Consider the following 26,660-nt stretch of genomic DNA (forward strand, 5'->3'; position numbering starts at 1 on the left):
TCACATGTTATTTCGGATGCTTTTATTTTGATTTTATCATTGACCGTAAGACCGAACATTTGCTGAATTTAGCTAAAATACTGATTGAAAATTAAAACGGTCAAAGAATGGAAAAACAGTTTGGATCTGCTGTATCTACAATTGTTTTTTATATTTGTTTAACGAAATAGTTAAATCTTCAAGAAAATAATTAAATTTCCAACAAATTAATTTAATTTTAAAACTAAATAGTGGAATTTTCAGCCTAAAAAATATAACTTGATCAAAGTATATAAAAAAATACAATATACAAAGTATATTTTTGACAGAAAATTTGAATTTTAAACTAATTTTCAACTAAATATTTGAATTTTTAAGTCAAAAAGACGGATTTTACAGAAGATTTTCGTGCAACAAAGATTTCTGACAAATTAATTCATTGTTTAACAACATAATTAAATTTTCAACAAATTAGTTTAATTTTTTACCAAATATTTGAATTCTCAAACAAAAAAGATTTACAATAAAATAAGATGAATTTTCAATATAGATGGACGAATTTTTCAAAAAACTGTTTTATTTTCTTCCAAAAATATAATTTTACAAAAATAAATAGATTTTTGACAAATTGTTGTGACAAAATTAGATTCCTAAACTAAAAAGATCAATTATCAAGCCAATTGTTGAATTTTAAGTCAAAAATGCGGATTTTACAGAAGACCCAGAAACTTTTACTTTCAATAAAAAAGTTAATTTTCAGTGAAGAAAAGTACAGTTTTAACAAGATGAAATTTCTATCCAAAAAGAAATATATTTAATAAAACAATAGAATTTTCGAGGAACGAAGATATCTTTAACAAAATAGTAGAATTTTAAACAACTAATTTCAGCCAAGAAAGATAAATTTTCAATAGAGAAGTACAAATTTTTAATAAAACAGTTTAATATTTCTCCAAAGAAATAACTTAGCAAGATAATGAAATTTCCAAAAAAAATAGTTAATTTTTTAAACTAAATAGATGAATATTCGACAAAAAATAGTTGCATTTTCAAATTAATATTTTCAAGCAAAATGGCGAGTTTTCTTTAAAGATCCAAAAAGTTTAATTTGCAACAACAACAAAATTCATTTTCAGCAAAGAAATGGAAAGTATATAAAAAAACAAATTTAAACAAAAAACAATAGAATTTTCGAGCGATAAAGATGTCTTAATAAAATGGTTGAATCTGCAAGAAAGTAATTAAATTTTCAACAAATTAATTAAATTTTTTACCAAAAAGTTTAATTTGCAACCAAACGAAATTTTCAACCATGTTAAAAAATATATAGATTTTGGACAAGAAATGGAATTTTCAACCCAGAAGTTTCATTTTAAATTGCAAATAAAAGCACTTAAAGTGAAAATCTTGAATTTTAAACTTTGAAAATCGAAGTTTAAAAGTGGTTTCATTAAAAAATTTAGCATTTAAATGATCAATAATTTACACGTATAAAATGAAGCCACTAACACTTTCCAACAGAAAAATTTTAATTAGATTTTCTTGTAAAACTTTCCTGTTTCAATTCATAATTTAATTTTTTTAGAAAATACCTCGCTTCAACTCAGAATAATAATTTTAATTGAAAAATTCAATTTTCCATCGAGAATTTTTATTCTTCTTAACAAACTCCAAATCCAACTCAGACTTGGCAAAAATTGAAAATTCCCTGTTTAAATTAAGAATTTTAATTATTTAAGAAAATTCATCATTTCCACTCCGAAATAGATTTTTTTTTTAATCCCTGTTCAAATAAAGAATTTTAATTTTTTCGAAAATTCTCCATTTCAACCAAGAATTCTAATTTTTCTGTAAAATTCCTTGTTCCAATTCATAATTTTAATTTTATTCGAAAATATGAATTTTCAACTTAGGATTAGAATTATTTATTTTAAAAAATTGCCCGTTCCAGCTCGAAATTTATTGAAACTTGAAAATTTCCTATTTAAATCCGAAATTTTTATTCTTTTCAAAAATTCTCCATTTGAACCAATTGTAAGATTTTTTTTAAATTCCCTGTTTCAAATCATATTAAATTTTTTTTGAAAATACCTCGTTTCAACACAGAATAATAATATTCTTTGAAAAATTCAATTTTTCATTCAGAATTGTTATTCTGCTGGTTAAATTCCAGTTCCAACTCAAAATTGATTAAAAATTGAAAATTCCTTGCTCAAATCCGGAATATTCATACTATTCGAAAATTTTGCATTTAAACGAAGAATTATAATTTTTCTGCAAATTCCCCGTTCCAATTAATAATTTAAATTTTTTTCGTAAAAATCGCGCTTAAATTTAAAATTAGAATTCATTCTTTAAAAAAATCCCGGTGCCAGCTCGGAATTTATTAAAATTTTTAATTTTTCGAAAATATCGCATTTCAACTTAGAATTCATTCTATAAAAAATTTCCTATTCCAGCTCGAAATGTATTAACATTTTTTACTTCCCTGTTTAAATCCGAAATTTTAGTTCTTTTCGAAAAAATTCCTGTTCATATCCGGAATTTTAATTCTTTTCGAAAATTTTCCATTTCCACCAATTGTAGTAATTAGAATTTTTTAGTGAAATTCCCTGTTTTAATGATTATTTTAAAATTTTTTCGAAAATAGCTAGTTCCAGCTCAAAATTGGTTGCAAATTGAAAATTCCTCGTTCAAAACCGGAATTTTCATACTTTTCGAAAATTCTTCGTTTCAACTAAGAATCACAATTTTTCTGTAAAAATCCCTGTTCCAATACATAATTATAATTTTTTTTCTCGAAAAACTCGAGTTTCAACTTAGAATTAGAATTCACTCTTTTTAAAAACTCCCTGTTCCGTTTGGAATTTATTAAAAATTCTCAAATCCGAAATTTTAATTCTTTTCGAAAATTTCCTTGTTCAAATTCAGAATTTTAATTCTTTTTGAAAATTCTCCATTTCATCCAATTTAAAGAACTATAATTTTTGTAAAATTCTTTGTTTCAATTCACAATTTTAATTTTTCCGATAATATCGCTTTCAACTTAGAATTCTTTTTTTTTTTAATTCCCTGTTCCAGCTCCAAATTTATTTAAAAAATTTTAATTCCCTGCCTGAATCTGAAATTTTAATTCTTTTCGAAAATTCTCCATTTCAACAAAAAATTAGAATTTCCGTAAAATCCCCTGTTCCAATAATTTAAATTTTGTTCAATAATAACTCGTTTCAACTTAGAATGAAAATTAGAATTGTTTCTTTTAAAAAATCCCGGTTCCAGCTCGGAATTTATTAAAATTTTTAATTCCCTGTTCCAAGCCAAATTATCATTCTTTTGAATAAATACCAGTTTCAACTTAGAATTGGCTAAAATTTGAAAATTCTCTGTTTCAACTCAGAATTAGCTTTCTTTGGAAAAATATCCTGTTTCAATTTAGAATTTCGCCCCTTTTCGAAAATTTCCAGTACTAGCTCCGGATTTGTTAAAATTTGAAAATTCAATTTCCAAGTCAAAGTTATTCTTTTACTGGATAAATTCTAGTTCCAATTATAAATTTTTAAGAAATTAAAAGTTCCCTGTACAAATTCAAAATTAACTTATTTTAATTTTAAATAGTTTGAAAATCATTAAAATGCTTCGAAAATTTATTTTTAAATCTTGAAATATCTAGGAGCTGTTTTACATTTTTTCAAATTAATTTTTTTTTTTTTCAAATTCTGCCAAATTAAAAAAATTTTCATAAAATCTTCCACATTCATTTTTGAAAATTTTGTAAATCATTATAAATCTTTTTAAATATTCTCTTAAAATTAGTTTATTGAAATAAAAATTCCTTTAAAATTTTCCTAGGAAATGTTTTTTATTCTTCTGAAGCCTGCAAGAATTCGTAAAAGGCTTCTAAATTTTTTATTCAAAATCTGCCAATATCTATATTTTGTTTTAAATTAGGCCTTGGGCAAGTTTCACCGAACTTTGGATATTTTTCATTAATTTTGAATTTTTTCAAATCTTCTAAATAACTCTTCAAATTGCTCGAATTTTTTTTAAAGAATAAAAGGTATTCAACTGTTATTTATAGATAAAAATTCAACAATTTGACTTACAAATTAAGTTTGGTTAAATAGAACAATTATAATTGTAACGTTAAAAGTTTTTTTTTTTTTAGTTTTGAATATTTAATTTATAATTTCTGATTTTAAATTAATCGTCAAATATTTCTAAATGTTTATTAATTGTTATTTTTTTCAATTGAAAAATTTCAAATTTCATGGTTTAAAAATGGTACAATCAAATATTATATATCTTTTAAATCTTAAGGTACAATTCAATTTAAAAAACATTAATTAATTTATATTAACAGTTGATCAACCAAAAATGTTTGTTATAAAAAATCTTCTATTTTAAACGTTTCTAATTTTTATTTGTTTAAGTCTTTAAAACTGCATTTTAAAATTCTTATATTGAAATGTAGGTTTATAAACTAAAAATGGAAAATTTTCGAATTACCTATTCTGAACTGAATAATATAATCGAGAAAGATCAAAATTACGCTAATTATTTAAGAAATGGTTAAAATTAAAGTTGGAAGGATTCTTTTTTAATTTGTAAAATTCCCGGTCAAAAAATAAATTTAATGTAATTTAACAAAACAGTCGAATTTGAAACCAAAAAGGATATATTTTCAAGAAAATTGTTAAATTTTCAAAGAAATAGTGAAATTCATAACGAAAAGGATAACCTTAAGTAGAGATTTTTAGCGAATTTTCAAAAATTTCAAAAGTTTCAATAGGTACCTTGACTCCTTTGCCCTCGATTGCAATGCAAGATTGTATCTGCCAATCACGGTCTTTAATATTATGTAATCCTAAACCCTCGGCAATTTCAGCTGCCGTAACAGCCTGGCCAATATCTTGTTTATTTGCATAAACTAACAAAGGAACATTACGCAGCTTATCTTCCAATAAAAGCTCGGAAAGCTCTTGTCCCGTTTCTTCCAGCCTCTTTATATCGGCACTGTCAACCACGTAAATCTGCAGTGATAAAAATCTAATTAGAAATATTTTTTTTTACAAAAAAGTTGCAAAATATTTTGGAAAGAAAATTGAATTACGAGGACATCTGTGTTTTCAAAATAGTTTCGCCAATAGGGTCTGATTTTTCGAGCTCCTCCAATGTCCCAAACGTTCAGTTTGAAACCTTCACTTTGCACGCTTTTTATATTAAAACCCTGGGTTGGTGTAACCTAGAATATATTTTTTTGAAAATTTAATTAGAAGTATTAATTATTTATTATACTTCTCCTGAATTTTCCTGACCAATTTTTCATTTTTCCTGACGACTCTATTTTTTTAGGGGGTAAAAAAAACCTGACTTCCAGGAAATAATAATAATGATGTTAATGAAAAATAATTATTTCTGAATTTATTTCAGACATTTTTAGTCATAATGGTAATGGAATTTTACACCATTTGAGGATTTAACTAATCAGATGAAAATTTGAGTTTCTTAATTTAATGCGACTATTTATGATTTAAAATAAATTTTTTGGTGTGAAAATATCAAAAGTTACACTTTTTGTTGAGAATCCTATTCTTATATTTCTTATTGAGCACGTTCATTGAAAAGATAATTATTTTTTTCAACGTCTCTTTTTTTGTCGTTTAAAGCAAAAAAAGAGAAGAATTTCCTACAAAAAATTGATTTTAAAACCGAAAGTATAAACTTTTAAGGAAAATATGAATTTTTAACAACTAAAGTTAGTTTTCTACCAAAATACGAACGAAAAAATAATTTAAATTTTTACTTAAAACAGGTCAATTTTTAACTTAAAATATAACACATAATTAATTTTCTATGAGGAAAACTAATTATTTTCCAAATAAATTAACGTTTAACCATAAAAATGCATTTTAAAAACAACAAAATAATTTTTCGCAAAATACAAGAAATTTCAACTGAAAACAAATTCAAGCAAAAATAGAATATTTACATTTTGAGGTAAAAAATTCATTTTTGGATACAAAATATTAGTGAAACATTACAAATATAAAATAAAGAAATATACTTAACATCAAACACTGAATTTTTGATGAACATTCAATCAAAAAAGTTAATTTTGGAATCAAAAGATAAATTTTCTACCAAAAGACAAATTAAAAAAAATGCATGAGCTTTAAACGGAAAAAGATTAATTTTCAAACAAAAAATGAAATAGTTTAATTTTCAAACTAAGAAATGAATTTTGAACAAAAAATGGCAGAATTAAATTTAGAAAAATCGCGATTTTTCAGAAAAATAAAATACTTATTTTTACAGTAATTCTCATTTTTACGAATTTTCTATTAAAAAATGTAATATTTATAGTTTGAAAAAAAATTATTTTTAAACAATAAAAAACTCTCTTTTAACAAAAAACTAAATTTTCAACCAAGAAAATTAACTTTGAACGAAAAATATGAAGTTTCAACTGATGAGATTAAATTTCTACCACAAAAGAGGAATTTTCAACAAAAATCATAAATTTGAAATCAAAAATAGAATAATTGTATTTTCAGTTTAAAAAAATTAATTTGTAAAAAAGAAATAAATTTTCAACAAAATAATTAAATAGTTAACTAGAGAAATTAATTTTCGACAAATTAAATTAATTTTAAACTATAATGAAGAACCTTTAATTGAAAATGCATTTTTAACCAAATAGTTGAATTTTCTGCCAAAAAGATGAATGTTCAATAATAAAGATTCATCACCCACCACAAGCGACGAATTTTCAAAAAAAAAAATACATGAATTTTTTAATATGAAAGATTAATTTTCAATTTAAAATATCAATTTTTTAACTCGAAATGAAATAGATACATTTTTAGTTAAAACAATTAATTCTCAACAAATAAATTTTCAAAAAATGGATAAATTTTCAAGCAGAGATAGATTTTCAACTAAAATCTAAGTTTTGCATTTTTTAATAAAAATTTGAACAAAAAAATACATTTTCAAGGACAATGTTCAAGATTTATCCAAGGAGTTCATTTTTACTGAGAAGATTAATTTTATACAAATTAGATGAATTATTAACAAAATACTTGATTTTCCAAACAAGTTCTTACATTTTCTGCTAAAAAAGATAAATTTTCAACCAAACACAGAATAATTAAATTTTTAACCGAAGAAATGAATTTGCATCCATAAAGATTAATTTTTCACCAAAAAAGGAAACATTTTCAACGAAATACATGCCTTATCAACATAATACATGAATTTTTAATTTAATAAGATTCATTTTCAACCAAAAATAGAATAATTATATTTATAGTTAAAAAAAGCGAATTTTCAACAATACAGTTACACTTTAATTAAATAAATTATTTGCAACGAAATACATGAATTTCAAACCAAAAATTATAATATTTACATTTTGGAAAAAATTACTTTTAACCAATAAAAAACTAATTTTCAAAATTTAAGAAATTTAAATTAGACCTAAATCCAAATTAAAAATCCCATTTAACGTCGTTGGCTGCCTTCTCATTTTTCTTTACTCTTTTTTATTTTTGTCCGAAAATTGTTTTTGTTTTTTGTTTTTTTTTCAGATTAGAATAGAATTTTTGGTTTTTGTTTATTCGTTGTGGTCCAAATTTGGTCGTTGGATTCTTGTTTTATTTAACAGGATTTTGCATCAAACTAATTTTCAACAAAATCTTTAAAAAATAACCAAAACATTTAATTTTGAACCCAAATATTAAATTCCAACTAATGAAATAAAATTTCCACAACAAATCACGAATTTTAAACAAAGTTCATGGATTTTCACCTAAAAGTAGAATTCTTATATTTGCAGTTAAAAAAAATGATAAAAAAAAAAGAATTTTCGTCAACATAGTTAGATTTTTAAACAGAGAAATTAGTTTTCAACAAAATAAATTAATTTTGAACTATTATAATGAGTCTTTGATAAAAAAAAATGAATTTTGTACCAAATAGTTGGATTTTCTACAAAAAAGATGAATTTTTAACAATAAAGAATTGATTTTCCACCACAAAAAATGAATTTTGAACAAAAATCATGGATTTTCAAACAAAAATAGAATAATTGTATTTTCAGTTAAAAAAAAATTAATTTATGAAAAAAAAAACAATTTTCAGCCAAATAGTTAAATTTCTAACTAAAGTAATTAATTAAAAAATACATTTGGTACCAAATAGTTGAATATCCTACCAAAAAGATGAATTTTCAAAAACAAATATTAATTTTTTACAGAAGGATTTTCAAGCATTTTCAACAAAATGCATTAATTTGTTACTGAAAAAGATAAATTTTCAATCAATAATGGAATAGTTATATTTTTAGTACGAAAAATAAATTTATAATCAAATGAAAAATGAACTTTTACAAAATAGTTAAATGCTTAAACAAAGAAATTAGTTTGCAACAAAATACATGAATTTTCTACTAAAAATAGAGTATTTAAAAAAATAATTTTTAATAAATTTAAAGCGAATTTTCAACAAAGTTCTTCAATTTTCATCTAAAAATAAAAGAAAAAATTATGAATTGAAACGGTGAATTATCAACAAAAAAATGCATTTTTTAAGAAAAATGTAGTAGTTAATAATTCCGCAGTTAGATTTTTAGCCCAAAAATTTTCAAATAAAAAATATGGATTTTCAAACGATGTCGATTTTTTAACAAAACAGTTATTGGCCTTCCTAAAAACAAAATTATTTAATTTGTTGTTATTTAAATAATTTATTACCACCTGTTAAACATGTTAATTATTTTTAATAATTTTCAGAATTTCAAATTGAGGACACGGAAAAATAATATAAAAATGATGTGGAAATTATTTTATATATAATCAAAGTAATGCAAATTTACCTGTGTAATATCTTCACTAGCCAATTTTTTCAGAATTGTTGTCTTTCCTGCATTGTCTAGTCCCAAAAGAAGCAATCTCAATTCCTTGTCTGGATTGGATCGAAGTTTTCGAAGAATTGCTAATAAACCCTGTTATAATTAATATAATTGTTGAATTACATTATTGTTTACCGTTTGAAGTCCAAATTAAACTGCATGTAATTAATTATTATGAATTTCTACTATTTTAATTTGATATTAATTCTGAATTCTTGAGTCAAATAATAATGTAAACTGATAATGCGAAGTTAAAATAAAGAAATAAAACTTTTAAACAAATTTTTCAAAAAGGATAGAAAAAATGTAATAGAGACGCATTGTGGAATTCATATAGTGTATATTTTATGTAGCACACCTTCTTTTTGCACTAGCATGTAAAAAAAGTCGATAATTCTTTTCTATTTATAAACTATTTCGTAATTCATTCCTTTTTTTCTACTGTTTTATAAACTTGGTATTGAAATTTTTTATAAAAGTCTTCGGTATAGGCATGCGGAATTCGTTTTATATTTTAAAGCAGAGTTTTTTAATGAAACTAATATGACCAAAATTGAGTTGATCAAATTTTCTATTTTTTAATATATAATTCTGCTTAAATTTATAATTTGACAAAATAATTGAGTTAGTTATTGATTGACATCAATTAAGTTCAAGAATACTATAAGATATTGTGTTTATAAATACTAAAAAATTGTTGAAAATAGAAACAGTCGATGAAAATAGTTTTTAAGTATTGACTTATATTTTTGTTTTTTTAAATAATTAATAAAAATTTACTAATTCGTTTATTCACTTTGTCCAAATTTAAACTTTTATAGTTCTGCTCGCTTTTCGATAAAAAAATTGAAAATTAGTTATTCTTAACGACTTAGTTACCAGATCCTAAAATAAAAATGCTTCAATTTTTAAACAAAGTTTTGAACTTTTTAGATTTTTTTATTAAAAAGCATATAATGCTCCAAGTTTTAAAAATAATAAAACTTTAAAGATAATAATTTAAATGTAATAATTAAACTGTCAAGACAATTTCACTATAAAATATTTTGAAATGCTACATTTTATATTTAAAGTCATTTACTAATTTTAAAATAAAATTTTCTAAATTGGTTGCAAATTTAGTTTATTTTAAATGTACTAATTTTAGATTTAAACATGTTAATTGTTCCAGTTTCAATTATAAACTTACAAAACTGTCTGGTTATTTAAATTCTTCGAAATCGTGGAATATCAATTTCTTAGAATTGAGAATTGAGAATTGATCTTGAATTTAAGGCCTTTCATAAGTTTGAATATTTTAATTGAAATTAAAGTGGAATTTTTCTAATAAAAAAGAAGAATTCTCAACGAAAAATCTAATAGTTGATAACTTGATATCATAAACCAAAAATATTTTAATTTAAAATAATAAAAAAAAAAACAGTCGAGTAACCAAATAGTTAATTTTCAAACCAAGAAGATGAATTTTCAATAAATTAGGTATATTTCCAACCAAAAAGATGAATATTAAACTAAAATAACAAAATTTTTACCCCAAGAGTGAATTTTCTAACAAAAAGACAAATTTTCTACAAAAAAAAAAACCGAATTTACGACTTAAATTATGAATCTTAAAAAACAAGAATTAATTTTTAACGAAATAGTTTTACCTTTAACAAAGTAGTTGAATTTTTCTAATCAAAAAAAGATAAAAAATTTCCCAAAAAAGAAATGAATTTTCAACTAATATGATGACTTTTCAACAAGTAAATATGTTTTTTTTTTAACAAAAAAGTTAGTTTCCAACCAAAGGGATGAATTTTCAGCTAAAAAATATGGTTTTTTAACTAGAAAGTTGAATTTTTTAACTAAGAAGATTAGTTTTATACCAAAAAGTCAAATTTTCAATTAAAATATGAATCTTCAATACAAACAAAATTAATTTTCAACCAAACATTTCAACTTTTAACCATGGAAATAGTTGAAGTTTTTAACGAAGAAGTATTACAGTTTAAAATTTAAAAAAAAAACGCTTGAATTTATTTTAAGAATGTCGACTGATTAAAATAAAGGTTTATTTTCCAACCAAATTGTAGAATTTTCAAGCATTTATAACGAATTTAAAAATCGTGGATGTTTAAAGAAAAAAGGTATTAATTTTCAACCAAAAAAGTCGTATTTTCCACTAAAAATATTAATCTTCAACCAAAAAAATGAATTTTCAACAAAATTGTTTAAATTTTAATTATGTAAATAGTTTAAGTATTCTTACCAAGAAATATTTCAATTAAAAAAAAAATCATTAAAAAAAATGTCGCCTAATTAAAACAAAATAGTTCATTTTCCCACCAAATTTTAGTTTTCACGCATTTAAAATAAATTTTTAACAAAATTTGTAATTCTCAAAGAAGTAGTTAAATTTTTTTAGCAAAACAGTTGAAGTTTCAAACAAATAAGTACATTTCTAACCAAAGAGATGACTTTTCAACTAAATAGTAGAATTTCCAACAAAACATGTAAATTTCCCAAGAAAGAGAAGAATTTTCAACTAATATGAGGAATTTTTAACCAAAAGTGTGAATTTTCAACCAAAATGATTAATTTCCTACAAAAAAAAAATAATAATAAAAGGCGTCTGTTCAACAAAATAGTTTTTTTCACATCAAATTGTTGAACTTTCAAGCCTAAAATATAAGTTGTCTATAAAAAGGCTATATTTTTAACCAGTAAATATAATTTTTTAATAAAAAAAGTTAATTTCTAATCAAAGAGATGAATTTTCAACTAAAATGATGGATTTTCAAACCGAAAGTTTAACTTTTAACCAAATAGTCGAATTTTCAAACAAAAAAGATGAATTCTCAACGAAAAATGTAATAGTTGATTCGGAATAGATTTTAATTAAAAATAAAAAGTAGTTGAATTCATAAAAAAAACACGACTTTTCAACAAAATATTCTATTTTTCGACCAAAGTGTGGAATCTTCAACTACTAAATATGAAATTTCAGAGAAATAATTACATTTCCAGCCAATGAGACGAATTTTCAAATAAAATGATGAATTTTTTACGACAAATTTAATAGTTGATATTTCAAACAGAGCAGATTTTAATTTACAATAAAAATTAGTTGAATTCATGAGAAAAAAGACGACTTTTGCACAAAATATTTTATTTAAAAAAGGGTGAATTTGAACAAAAAATATTAATTTTCTTCCGAAAAGGTCGAATTTTCGACTAAAAATATGAATGTAAATAGTTTAAGTTCTCTAAACAAGAAATATTACAATTTAAAATAAAAAAAAACACTTATATTCATTTTAAAAAGTCGACTATTTAACAAAACAGTTTATTTTTCAATCAAACTCTGTAATTTTCAAGCATTTAATATTAATTTTTAACCAAAAATTCAATTCTCAACCAAATAGTTGCATTTTTTACCAAAATAGTTGAATTGAAAAAATAAGTACATTTACAACAAAATAAACAAATTTTTAACGAAAAATGTAATAGTTGACATTTCAAGTAGAGTAAATTTTAACTTAAAATGAAAAGTAGTTAAGTTTATTAAAAATGGCGAGTTTTCAACAAAAATGATTTATTTTTTATTCTAATTGTGGAATTTTCACCCATTGAATATGAATTTACAACATAATATGTACATTTTTAAACAAAGAGGTGAATTTTTAACAAAAATGTATTTTTCAACGACAGTGGTGAATTTAAACAAAAGCGATTAATTTTCTACCAAAAAAGTGGAATTTTCCACTAAAAATATGAATCTTCATTTAAAAAATGAATTTTCAACAAAGTACTTCAACTTTTAACTAAATTTAAATAGCTTAAGTTTTATAAGCAAGAAATATTTCAAATTAAAATTTTAGAAATAACGCTTGAATTCATTTTAAAAAGTCAACTATTTAAAAAAACAGTTTATTTTTCAACCAAATTGTTGAATTTTCCAGCTTTTATTATGAATCTTTAACAAAAGATTTTATTCTCAACCAAATAGAAGAATTTTTTTCCAAAATTGTTGAATAATTAACAAAATAAGTACATTTTTAACGAAAAAGACGAATTTTCCCCTAAAATTATGAATCTTCAATCAAAAAAATTAATTTTCAACGAAAAATGTAATAGTTGACATTTCAAGCAGAGCAGATTTTAATTTAAGATATAAAGTAGGTGAGTTCATTAAAAAAAGGTGACTTTTCAAGAAAATAGTTTATTTCTAAATTAAATTGTCTAATTTGTAACAATTAAATATAAATTTTCAACAAAATATGTACATTTCTAAACAAATGGGTGAATTTTCAACTAAAAAGTCGAATTTTCCACTAAAAATATGAATCTTCATTAAAAAAACAATGAATTTTTAACAAAGTAGTTCAAATTTTAACTAAATGTTGAAGTTGAAGTTTTATAACCAAGAAATATTTCAAATTAAAATTTAAAAAACAACGCTTGAATAGTTGAGTTTTCAACAAAATAAGTACATTTCAAACCAAAGAGACGAATTTTCAACTAAAATGATGGATTTTTAAACAAAAGGTTTAATTTTTAACCAAGAAGATAAATTTTCTACCAAAAAAGATGAATTTTCAATTAAAATTGTTAATCTTAAAAAAAAATTCTTTAAGGAAGTAGTTTAACTTTTAACCAATTAGTTTAATTTTCAACCAAAAAGATGAATTCTCAACGAAAAATGTAATAGTTGATATTTAAATTAGAACAGATTTTAATTTAAAGTAATAATTAGTTCATATAATCCAAAAAGACGACCTTTCAACAAAATATTTTATTTTTTATCCTTTCAAACAATCAATTTTCAACCATTAAATATGAATTTTCAACAAAATATGTACACTTTTAGCTAAAAAGGTAAATTTTCAAGTAAAATTATTAATTTTTAACAAAAAATTTAATCAATTTTCAACCAAAAAGACGAATTTTCCACTAAAATTATGAATCTTCAACCAAAAAAATGAATTTTTAGCGAAAAATGTAACCATTGATTTTCAGAATAGAGCCGATTTTAATTTAAAATAAAAAGTAGTCAAGTTCATTAAAAAGGCGACTTTTCTAGAAAACAATTTATTTTTTAGCCTAATTGTGTAATTTTCAACCATTAAATATAAATTTCAAACAAAATATGTACAGTTTTAAACAAAGAGGTGAATTTTCAACTAAAATTATGAATTTTTACCAAAAAAAAAAGAAGGTAATTTTCAACAAAAAGGGTGAATCTAAACAAAGACGACTAATTTTATAACAAAAAGCCGAATTTTCCACCAAAAATAGAATCTTCATCCAAAAAAAAAGGAATTTTCAACAAAGTAGTTTAACTTTTAACTATGTAAATAATTTAAGTTTTCTAAACACGACATATTTATATTAAATTTTTTTAAATTTTTTGAATATATTAAAAAACAGTCGACTATTTAACAAAAAAGTTATTTTTCAATCAAAATGTGGAATTTTCAAGCATTTATTATGAATTATTAACCAAAAAAATTTAATTTTTAACCGAATAAGGGAATTTTTTACCAGAGAAGTAGCATTTTCAACAGAAGAAGTATATTTCCAACAAAAGAGGTAAATTCGCAACTAAAATAATGGATCTTTAACCACAAGATGGAATTTTTTAACCAAGCAGGTTAATTTTCTACCAAAAAAGACGAATTTTCAAATTAAAATGATTAATCTTTAACCAAGAAAATATATTTATGAAGAAAGTGATTTAACTTTTAGCTATGTAAATAGTTGAAGTTTCCTTAACAAGAAATATTTCAATTAAAAATTTTAAAAAACTTGAATTCATTAAAAAAAAGTCGACTATTTTACAAAATAGTGTATTTTGCAACAAAAATGCCGAATTTTCAAGCATATATTATCAATTTTTAACAAAAAAATGTAATTCTCAACCAAATAGTTGAATTTTTTACCAGAATTTTCAACAAAATAAGTATATTTCCAACATAAGAGATGAATTTTTAACCAAACAGACTTATTTTCTACCAAAAAAAGATTTTAATTAAAAATAAAAATTAGTGGAATTCATAAACAAGACGACTTTTCAACAAAATATTTTATTTTTCAATCAAAATGTAGAATATTCAACCACTAAATTTGAATTTTCAACAAAATTTATAAATTTTTAACCAAAGAAGTAAATTTTGAACCAAAATTAGGATTTTTTAACGAAAAATGTAATAGCTGATTAATTATTTATAATAAGAATACGATTTTAAAACAATTTATAATAATGCATAATCAATTTAATTAATAAATAATAAATTACCACTAATTATTCATAAAAATTAATAAATAAATAGTTGTTAAAGAATATTAACCAAACAGTTAATTATTAACAAAACAGTTTATTTTTCAACCAAATTGTGGAATTTATAAGCATTCATTATTAATTTTCAACAAAAAATTTAATTCTCAAACAAATAGCTGAATTTTTTACCAAAATAGTTGAATTTTCAACAAAATAAGTACATTTCCAACCAAAGAGACGAATTTTTTAACTAAAATGATGAAGTTTTATCCAAATCGGTGAGTTTTTAACGAAAAAGACCAATTTTCTAGCAAATAAGATGAGTTTTCACCTAAAATGGAAAATCTTCAATATTTACACTTTTTGAAGTTTGAAACAAAATTCAAATTTCAGGTACATTACAATTTTTATCAGGATTCATAATAATTAAATTGAAATCCATTTTTATACATTTTATATAGAAACTATTTACGATGTTATTGTTAATCTCTCATTGTCCCTGCTACAAAATATAAAATTTACCAAAAAATTTTAATTTTTACATTTTTCATAAGTTTCCCGAAAATTTCATTGATCAAAAATGTCATGTCTTGAAATTTTCTAAGTGAAAGTTTCCGATTGAAACTTTCAACGACACACTGCTAGATTCTACAATGTCGAACAGTATTATTTAAACGTGTCAAAAATGTTAAAAAAACATATTTTTCACTGAATTAACTACTTTTCGCTACTCAAAAAGGTAAGGGAATTATTTAATGTAAAAGAATGTACAAAATTCGAAAACATTTACAGAAAATAATGTGATTTCTACTTCGAAAGGTTATGTTTACACGTCAAAACATTGTTTATTTACGGAAAGGAAAATGTTATAAGATAATAATTACCATTTTTGTTCGTTTTTAAATTCCAAATTTGCAAATGACAACAAAATATCGTTCACTGTTTTTTTGACATTCAGTTGGGGCGGCCAAAAGTGTAATCTGGTGCAATGTTTGCATAGTAACACACTCGGTTTCCAGGTTGGTTGCTATGGAAACTGCTGCCCTCTATACAACGTAAACCCAACTGAAAGAACAGTTGCGTACTAGAGGTCGATTCATGAAATCGACTGCGCATGCGCGTTTCATTCATTCATGTCTAATTGTTCATTCATAAAGAGAATTGGAAATACACCTTAATTTCATTATTGATATTTATTACTATGAAATTGTTATTAATTGATTTTCATAATATAATAAATTCAAGGAATTTTAATTGAATAATAAATAAGATATGTTGATATTGTGAATAATAAACGTTTTAGGAATTATAATAAGTGAAATTTTTAATTTTTAAGGCTTCAAGGGTTGCATGCATTATAGGATATTTTTAAATGTTTTAAATAAATTTTCTGAGAAAAATTTGAAAATTTTCCTCTTATTTTACAATTTACAAATTGAAGTTGTTCAATGCTAAAAACTAGCAGTAAATGCATGTTTATGGGGCGCCTGAAAAATCCCGAAAAATAAAATTCCGAAATAAGAACATTCTCAAATAATAAAATTTGCGAATGATAAAATTCCCAAATAATAAAAGGGACAATTGAAAATCCTGAAATATAAAATTTCGACCCTGTAAAATTTCGCAATAATAAAATTTCCGAACAATAATATTGCGAATAATAAAATTCGCGAATTAGAAAATTACCGAGTAAAAAAAATGTCAGAAATTGAAACATTCTGGAATAATAAAATTCCGGGATTATAAAATTCCCGAATAATAAAAAGGAGGATTGCGAAATCCCGAAAAATAAAATTTGCGGCCCTGTAAAATTTCAGAATAATAATATTTCCGAATACTATTGTGAATAATAAAATTCCCGAGTACAAATATTTCCCGAATGGAAACATTCTCAAATAATAAAATTTCCGAATTATAAAATTCTCGGGTAATAAATTTTCAGAATTGCAAATTTTCGAGTAATAAATTTCCCGCATAATAAAATTCTCGTGTACAAATCTTCCCGAATTGAAACATTCCCGAATAATAAAATTCCCGATGGTGTACAAGTCCCGAATAATAAAATTTCAAATAAAGTTCCCGAATAATTAAATGGCGAACAATAAAATTTCTGAGTGATGAATTTCCAGAATTGAAAAATTTCTAAATAATAAAATTTCCGAATAATAAAATTCCCGAGTAATAAATTTCCCGAATTAAAAAATCCCCAAATAATAAAATTTCCGATTTATAAAATTGTGAATAATAAAATTCCAGAATCAGAAAATTCTCGGGTAATACATTTTCAGAATTGAAAATTTCCGAGTAATAAATTTCCAGCATTATAAAATTCCCGAATAATAAATTTGCTGAATTGAAAAATTTCAAAATAATAAAATGTCCAGGTAATAAAATTCTCGGGTAATAAATTTTCAGAACTGAAAAATTCCTGAATAATAAAATTTCCGATTAATATAATTCCCGAGTACTAAATTTGCCGAATTAAAAAATTCCCAAATAATAAAATTTCCGAATAATAAAATTGTGAATAATAAACTTTCCGAATTTGTAAAATTCTCCGGTAATAAATTTGCAGAATTGATAATAAATAATAATAATAATAATAAATTACTCAAATTAATAAATTCCTGAATAATAAAATTTTTTAATAATAAAATTGCGAATAATAGAATTCCCGAGTAATAAATTTTCCGAATAATAAAATTCTCGGGTAATAAATTTTCAAAATTAAAAAATTCCCGAATAATACTATTTCCGAATAATAAAATTACGAGTAATAAAATTCCCGAATAATAAAATTCTTGAGTAAAAAATTTACCGAATTGTGACATTTCCAAATAATAAAATTTCCGTATTATGAAATTCCCGGTAGTAAAAGGGACGATTGAAAAATCTCGACACATAAAATTCCCCACAGTGTACAATTCCCAAATAATAAAATTTCAAATAATGAAGTTCCAGAATAATTAAATGGCGAATAATAAAATTCCCGAGTAACAAATTTCCAGAATTAAAAAATTTCCAAATAATAAAATTTCCGAATGATAAAATTACCGATTAATAAATTTCTCGAATTAAAAAACTGTTGGGTAATAAATTTTCAGAATTGAAAATTCCCGAATAATAAAATTTCCTAGTAAGAAATTTCCCGCATTATGAAATTGCCGATTAATAATTTTGCCATATTATAAAATTCCCGAGTATTAAATATGCCGAATTGAAAAATACCCAAATAATACAATTTCCGAATAATAAAATTGTGAATAATAAAGTTCCCAAATTATAAAATTCTTCTGTATAATAAATTTTCAGAATTTAAAAATTCCGGAATAATAAAATTTCCGAAAAATAAAATTACCGAATAATAAAATCGTGAATAATAAAGTTCCCGATTAATAAAATTCTCGCGTAATGAATTTTCAGAATTGAAGAATTCCTGAATAATAAAATTTCCTAAAAATAAAATTACGAATAATAAAACTCAGGATTAATAAATTAATCGAATTAAAAATTTCTGAATAATAAAATTTTTTAATAATGAAATTGCGAATAATAAAATTCTCGATTGATAAATTTCCAGAATTGAAAAATTCCCGTATAATAAAATTCGCGAGTAACAAGTTTTTTACAATTGAAAAGTTCCCGAATAATAAAATTATGAATAATAAAATCCCCGAATTATTAAATTCCCCAGACATAAATTTCCAGAATTGAAAAATTCCCGAATAATAAAATTCCTGAGTAATAAATTCCCGAAATGAAAAATTCCTGAATAATAAAATTCCCGACAGTTCATAATATAACCGAATTTGAAAATTTGTGAATATTCGGATATTTTATAATCCGGCAATTGTCTGCTGGGAATTTTATTTTTCGAGAATTTTTAAATTCGGTAATATTAGAAACTCTTTGGGAATTTTATTATTCAGGATTTTTATGCAGAAATTTTTCAATTTGGAAATTTTATTATAAGGAAATTTTATTTTTCGCGATTTTTAAGTTGTCCCATAATAAATTTGGCGTAATTTTCACCGTTTCAAATGAAATGTTTAAGAATGATAATCCTTTAAAATTCAGTTATTTTCATAGAAAATTCAACATAAAAAGTATTTAATAATACTTGCAGGAACATAAAATTTTAGGAATTTAATTTAATAATAAATAAAATATGTTGATGTAATAGATAAAGAACTTTTTATTATAATAACAAAAAATATAATTTTGAAATCTGTTGCGAAAAGAAATGCTAAAAAAATTAATCTTCTAGGTGTAAAATTCATTTATGTATTTCTTTAAAACTTAAGTTTTTTCTTAAAAATTCTTTTATTTTATTTAAAAAATTAAACTACTTTGTGAAAAATTTGAATATTTCGAAAAATATTTAATCTCTTATGGTCAAAAATAAAACGGATTAAAATTTGTCTTTGAATTTTTCCAAGAATTTCAGAAAAATTATTTTTATATAATCTTTAAAACAAATCTACAAATAAATAATTATTCGACATTTTTATTCTATATTAAAAATTATTTTTCTCCGCGATGTGGACAAAGTAAATTAATGAATTTGAAGATTATTATTATAAATTAATTGCTATGAAATTGTTACTAATTTCTAATTATAATACTTGCAGGAACATGAAATTTTTTTTATTTAATTTAATAATAAATAAAATATAAGTAATATAATAAGTATAATAATAAATATAAAGTAAAATTTTTGAAGCTGTTGCAAAAATAAATGAATTTTTTATAATTATTTAAATAAATTCGGTGAGAACAATTTGAAAATTTATGCCTTTATTTAAAAATTTTCAAATTGAAGTTATTCAATATTAATCATTCCTAAATTTTTTATATCAGGACCAAAATAATAATTTACCTCCTTTATATAATTTTGGTCACTTATAGTAAGAAACCACGCCATTTAATAATAATAATATAAATTTTTTCAGGATTTATAAAATGGAAATCCTCTAAATTTATAAAATTAAGATATCACAGAATAAAAATTAAAGTTACAAAATAGAATCTCGGTAAATAAAATAGGAAAATGACTAGTTATTACTCGGGTTTGAATTCAAGTTCCTTATTTTCAAATACGGAAGGAGTAATTGTGGCAATTGATCGTATTACGAAAATACCCTTTCCCGGAATTACTAGTATGGAAATAGGTTGGAATTACTTTTTACTCTGGCGAAATGAAGACTTGTTTATTTCTGGGAAACTTGATCTTGATTCTGAAAAGGAGAAAGAACCCAAGATGCTGCAAATTCCAGATAAAAAATCAGGAAGGTAATTATTCAGGAAATATAAAAATACCCGTAAAAGAAAAAAAATTGAATCATAACATTTTAAATAATTCTTTCCGAAAAGTCCGAAAATAGCACTTGCAGGGCCAGAGAGTGTGACGATATTGTCTGCAAATAATGATCTTTGGCAATATAAAATATTCGAAAAGAGATGGAAAAAAGTTTCAAAATTTATTTCTGATTCTGAGGATGGTGGAGAAGAGTGTGTTGTCAAAATTGCAGGTGTAAGATGTTTAGTTGCTTTAACAAACTTAGGTAATTTTTATTTTAAATGATAAAAATTAAATTAATGCATTTTTAAAAATAATTAGGTTGAAATTTTTTAATATTCCAGGGTGTCTACTAACCGAAAACCCCCGGGAATTGACCGGCAATCATAATTAAAGTTATGGAAAATGTGATATTCTTAAAATAATCTTTATGACCAGAAAAATAAATTTCAATGTTAACACTTTTTTTTTAAACTTGTGGTCATGAGATATTGCATAATTTGTTTATTATTAATAAAAATTATATATTTTATTCACCATGAATTTTGTAAATCGAAAATTCCGAATAAGTAATTTTATTTCATCATAAAATTTTATAAATGTTTCTGAATAATTTTAATAAACAAGAGAATTTTAATTGCAAATAATTTTTTAATAATGGGAAATAAGTTTATTTTAAAAATTTTGCTGGCATACTATAATTTTTAACAGAAAAATTGTTGATACTGACAATAAGATTTCTAGAAGAATTTTTAATAATTTTATTTTTTATTTTAAAGGATGATTATTCTAAAATATGCAACAAAAAGAATCTGGATGATTTTAAGACAATTTTAATTGAATTAATTTTAATATTTTCTAAATTATATATTATACAAGTTTTCAAAAGATTCTAAAGTAATTTAAATCTGGAGAAAAATGTTTAATATTTCAGACAAAATGTAGATTTTTCACAAATTCAAAAAGTAATGTAAAAGATTTTACAGCAAAATTGTTTAATTTTGCATGATTATAAAAGTTTAGAAAAAATTTGATCAAGCTTAGGCGATATTTATATGCTTTTCAAAGATTTAAAAATAATATAAAACCAGATCAGTTTGAAAAAATGTAACCAAAATCCAGATTGTTGAAAATTCCGAACAAGGATTTTAGAATCCTCTTTTAAGAATTTTGAAATATTTCAAAGAAGAAAATATTTTTAAAAATTTCAAAACATTTCCAAAATTGTAAAAAACAAATCCGGAAAACTCTAATTCAATTTTTTAAATTATGCATAATTGCTTTAAAAAATTAGAAAAAATACGAATCATTTTAAAGATATTTGAAAGTTCTTATAGTTTTAAAAATATTTTTAAATAATTAAAAATTTGAAAATATTTTAAAATATGTAGTTTTTTGTTAAAAATACAATTGTTTGGTTAAGAAATATTCTGTTTTTATTGAGGATTAAACTATTCTGTTGAAATTTTGTCTTTTCTATTTGAATTTAACTGTGATTTGTTATAAATTAATTCTTTTGTTTGAACGTTTACCGCTTTTGTTAAAAGTTAATTTCTTTTTATTGCAAATTAATGTTTTACTGCAAAATTTTATGTTGTAGTTTTGGTTGAAAATAGGTCTTTTTTAATTGGAAAATCATGTATTTTGTTGAAAGATTTTTTTTGTTTAGAAAATAAATTTTCTTTGTAGAAAATTCATCTTCTTTTTAGAAAAATCAATTACTTAGTTGAAAATTATTTTGATTGTGAAAGATTCATCCTTTCTTGTAGAAAATTCATCTATATGGTTGAATTTTTAACTATTTGGTTTTTGATAAACTTTTTGATTGAAAATTCATATTTTCGGGTTTAAAAATTTAATTATTTTGTAAAAAATTCGTTACCTTTGCTAAAATGTTCATCTTTTGTGGATAGAAATTTAAATGGTTGTAAAATATATGTCATGGATAAGGAAAATAGAACTGTTTTGTTAAAAATTTCGATTTTTTCTAAAATAATTTAAAATTTGAAAATAACTAGGGAAAATATGAATTATTTAAAAAGATATTTAGTAAGTTTATAAATGTATGCCGATTTTTTTTCTAATTTTATAAGCAATTCAAATCATTTTAAGCTATTTTCAAAAGGTTTCATATTTGAAAAGAATCAAAAAATTTGTTAACTTCGAAATATTTTAATATCTTAATAACTTTTTTGGTTAAAAATGCAATTGTTTGGTTGAACATCAATTTTTTAGAGTGAGGGTTAAAAGTAATTTGTTGAAAATTTTTGTTTTCTAGTTGAACTGAACTGTGATTTATCAAAATTAAACAAAACAAAAATAATAATGATAATTTAACTTTTAGTTTTGGATATAAGTTTTTAACCAAATAAAATAAATGTTCGACGAAATAGTTCGATTTTCATAACAAAAAAAACTTAATTTTCAACCAAAATGAATAAAAGTCTATAAAAAGAAATTTCCGCAATAAATTTGGTTAAATTTTTAGATTAAAAAATCAATTTTTATTTGGCAATCTAATTTTAAGCAAAGAAATTAATTTTATATCAAAAAGATTAATTTTCTATAAAAAAATGGATTTTTTAACAATATGCATATTTTTAAACAAATAGTTGAATCCTTAGCTGAAGAAGATTTCTCTTCAACTAAGAATGAAATAGTTCAATTTTATTAAAAAAAAATTAATTTTCAACACAAAAAAAAACTAATTTTTAAGACAAAGAAATGAGTTTTCAACCAAAAAAGGTGAATTAGGCACCAAAAAAATTAATATTCTACCACTAAAGACAAAGTTTCAACAAAGTACAGAAATTTCAAACTAAATAAATTATTTTTCAAATGAAGAAGTTGAATATTTAACTAAACATGCATGATTAAACTTTCAATTTAAAAAACTTTAACAAAGAAGTTTAATTCTGAAAAAAAATATTTTTCAACTAAAATGATGAAGTAGTTGAATTATGAAAAAAAAGTTTTTCAGTCGCCATTCATGATTAGTGAAAATCTTGAAAATTAAAAAAAAATTTTAAAAATTAGAAGAAAAATTCTTGGACCATTTTAACCATTTTCTGTTCTAGTAATTTAAAATTTGAAAAATCTCAATGCATTAAAAAAAAGTCAACTTTTAAAGATTTCGAAACAAAATTAAGAAGAGTTTAAGAATTCTCTAAAGCAATTGTAATCCGATTGTTTTTTTACTCCACATAATTATTTACAAAAATGTTATTTTGTTTAAATAAAAGGTATTTCCAAACATAAAATTACAACCGGGAAAAATAGGGAAAACTCGGGAGTTTGATCGGCGAAAATTACTAGACACCCTGTAATCTTAAATAGAATTAAGAATTCTGTCATTAAATTTGATTAATAATTTGTAGGACGTGTATTTAATATACCTACATTAGTCGAAATGCAAAAAAGGCTGAAGTTTGTAGACATTGCTTGTGGGTTTGATCACACTATCATGCTGTCAGATAATGGAGATGTTTATTCCATGGGAATGGGAACGTTAGTGCTTCAATTAAACACAGCTTTAACTAAATTAAAAAAAAAAGATTAAAAAAATTGTAATTCTATTTTTATAGGCGAGGTCAATTAGGACATGGAGATTTGGAAGATTGTGACAATCCAAAAATAATAGAAGCTTTAGCAGGGCTTAAAGTTTCTCAAATCGCAGCTTCTGGCTGGCATTCTGCTGTTGTCACTTCCCAAGTTAATAAAAAATCTTTTAGAATAACAATCTAATAAAATGAATAATAAAAATCTTTCAAAACTTGGGAATCTGTTTAAACTTCAAATATTATTTATTTTCAGGGAGATCTTTATTCTTGGGGCTGGAATACGAATGGAGAGTTAGGAATATTAAATTCTACAACGAAAGTTGTTGCCTCACCGACCATAGTTGATTTTCAAAATGAAAAAGGAGACATTTTGGAAGTAAATGTTAGCCGAGTTCAATGTGGAAATGCTTTTACTGTTTGCTTATTAGGTATATTTTACATATATCGCACCATTTTATATTTGTGTTTCAATTTATTTCAAGCTATTTAAAATGCAAGATGTTAAACAAAAACAAATTTGATCTTGATGTGGATACCCTCCGAATACGGAACGCGGCCGCCCGATAAAAATTGTACGTCCCGATTATTCCTCATTCGAGAAAAAAGTGAAAAATTAGTATGGGCATGTGGCCGTGCGGTCACATAGACCGCACCGAAATTTCTTATATTTATATTACACAAATTTGATATATATTGCACAATTTTATACTTATGTTTGTATTTATTTTAAGATATTTAAAATGCAAGATGTTACAGAAAAACAAACTTGATCTTGATGTGGACGCCTCAGAGTACGAAACGCGACAGTCCCAGAAAAATTTTAGCTTCCGATTATTCCTCTTTCGAGAAAAAAGTCACATATTAGTATGGACGTGTGGCCGTGCGGTCACGTAGACCGCACGGAAGTTTTTTATATTTATATTACAAAATTTTTATGTATATTTCACAATTTTATAGTTATGTTTTAATTTATTTCAAGATTCATATAATGCAAGATGTTACAGAAAAACAAACTTGATTTTGATGTGGGTACCTCCGGGTACGGAACGCAACCACTCGAGAGAAATGTTGCGCCCTCATTATTCCTCATTCGAGAAAAGAGTGAAAAATTAGTATGGGCGTGTGGCCGTGCAGTCCAGTAGACCGCACCGAAAGTTTTAATTTTTTTATATATATTGCACAATTTTGTATTTATGTCTCAATTTATTTCAAGATATTTAAAATGCAAGATGTTACACAAAACAAAACTTAATCTTGATGTGGGTACCCCAGAGTATGAAACGCGACAGTCCCAGAAACTTTTACCTTCCGGTTATTCGTCATGCGAGAAAAAAGTGACAACTTAGTATGGGTGTGTAGCCGTGCGGTCGGATAGACCGCACCGTGCTTCTGTTACGTGGATCCCTCCTTTACTGATTTAAAACATTATTATTAATAAAATTTAATTAAATTTATTAGTTTTTACTCATTTGAATGTCCATACTTAAAGGTTAAATAATAATTTTATCAATATCTGGATTAATTATTATATAATTAAAAACAAAATTAATTTCAGAAGATGGGACTCTCTGGGGTGCTGGTTCGAACAAATACGGCCAGCTTGGAGAATCTAGGAAAAAAATTACACAATCGAATGAGTTTATCCCACTTGGAATCGATTTGGGGGGAAAGTGTTTGAAAGACTTTAAATGCCAAGAATGGGGAATTTATGTGTCCAGCGATTAAATTTAGAACGTTATTATTTCCATTCGAATAATGTTTTATGTATCAAATATTATGTAAATAAATCATCAAAATTAATAAACAAATATCAGGAGTATTGCGTTTATTTCTATTTCTGAATTTTCTTAAATTCTTTAGAGATATTCTAGGGTATCTTCAAAGATTTCAAGAAGCTATTAATAGATTCCAATAATTTCAAGGGTTCCTAAAGGATTTTAGAATTTTTCAAGCATTAAAAAAGTTTTCAAGAGTTTAAAAAATTTTCAAGGAGTTTCAAAAGATTTCGAAGGATTTGAAATTATTTCGGGTATTTAAAAACATTTCAAGGAACCTTGAATATATTTTAATAATATAAAGTGATTTTAAAGAATTATAAAGATTTTTGTGTATTTAAAAAAACGCTAAGTAATTTTGAAGAACTTTCAAAAGTTTCAAGGAATTTTGTTTTTATTTCAATAATTTGAAGTGACTCCAAAAGATTTTAAGGTATTTTAAAAACAGTTCAAGGAAATATTTCATGAATTTTCAAGAGGTTTAAAAAGCTTTAAGGAATTTCAAACTATTCCAAAGTATTTGAAATATTTTTGGGTACTTTAAATGATTCAAAGAAATATTTTTATATATTTTAGCAATTTAAAGCGATTCCAAAGGACTTGACTTTTTTCTAAATACCATGCAATTTTTCAATAACTAAACAAATTTTCAAGGAACTTCAAAGCATTTGAAATATTTTCGGATATTTTAAAAGAATCCGAAGAAATATTTTCAAGAATTTAAAAATATTGCCATGAATTTCAAATAGGTTTCAATAATTTGCAGGAAATTCAAATGATTTTGGGGTTTTTTAAAAATTCAAGGAATTTTCAAGAGTTTTAATTTGTTACAACAGATTGTAAAGGATTCAAAATATTTTGGGGTATTTTAATA

General features: G+C 23.4%; 2 protein-coding genes across 5 annotated transcripts in view; one reads left to right on the forward strand and one right to left on the reverse strand.

Annotated features, from left to right (window-relative positions):
- LOC117174347 (ADP-ribosylation factor-like protein 3) overlaps positions 1-16,164 on the reverse strand; it is a 23,157-nt gene extending 6,993 nt beyond the window's left edge. The window contains exons 1-4 of the mRNA XM_033363392.1: positions 16,037-16,164; positions 8,855-8,983; positions 5,090-5,221; positions 4,773-5,009 (exon numbers count right to left, since the gene is read on the reverse strand). Coding sequence (XP_033219283.1) covers positions 4,773-5,009; positions 5,090-5,221; positions 8,855-8,983; positions 16,037-16,039 — 501 coding nt within the window. The 5' untranslated portion in view covers positions 16,040-16,164. The remainder of the gene's footprint in view (positions 1-4,772; positions 5,010-5,089; positions 5,222-8,854; positions 8,984-16,036) is intronic.
- Positions 15,789-25,807, forward strand: LOC117174346 (probable E3 ubiquitin-protein ligase HERC4). 4 transcript variants are annotated; one of them, XM_033363388.1, is made up of 7 exons: positions 15,789-15,891; positions 20,105-20,444; positions 20,526-20,716; positions 23,829-23,958; positions 24,036-24,162; positions 24,265-24,439; positions 25,567-25,807. In XM_033363388.1, the coding sequence occupies exons 2-7, from the start codon at positions 20,203-20,205 to the stop codon at positions 25,734-25,736; spliced, it is 1,035 nt and encodes a 344-aa protein (XP_033219279.1). In that variant the 5' UTR covers positions 15,789-15,891; positions 20,105-20,202; the 3' UTR covers positions 25,737-25,807. The 4 variants fall into 4 exon arrangements, with proteins under 4 accessions (XP_033219279.1, XP_033219280.1, XP_033219281.1 ...); XM_033363389.1 differs by having other exon boundaries at positions 25,570-25,807; XM_033363390.1 differs by having other exon boundaries at positions 15,792-15,891; positions 20,235-20,444.
- Positions 25,808-26,660: the final 853 nt, after the last annotated feature.

The sequence above is a fragment of the Belonocnema kinseyi genome, chromosome 6, assembly GCF_010883055.1.
Source record: "Belonocnema kinseyi isolate 2016_QV_RU_SX_M_011 chromosome 6, B_treatae_v1, whole genome shotgun sequence".
In the NCBI taxonomy this organism is placed as follows: Eukaryota; Metazoa; Arthropoda; class Insecta; order Hymenoptera; family Cynipidae; genus Belonocnema; species Belonocnema kinseyi.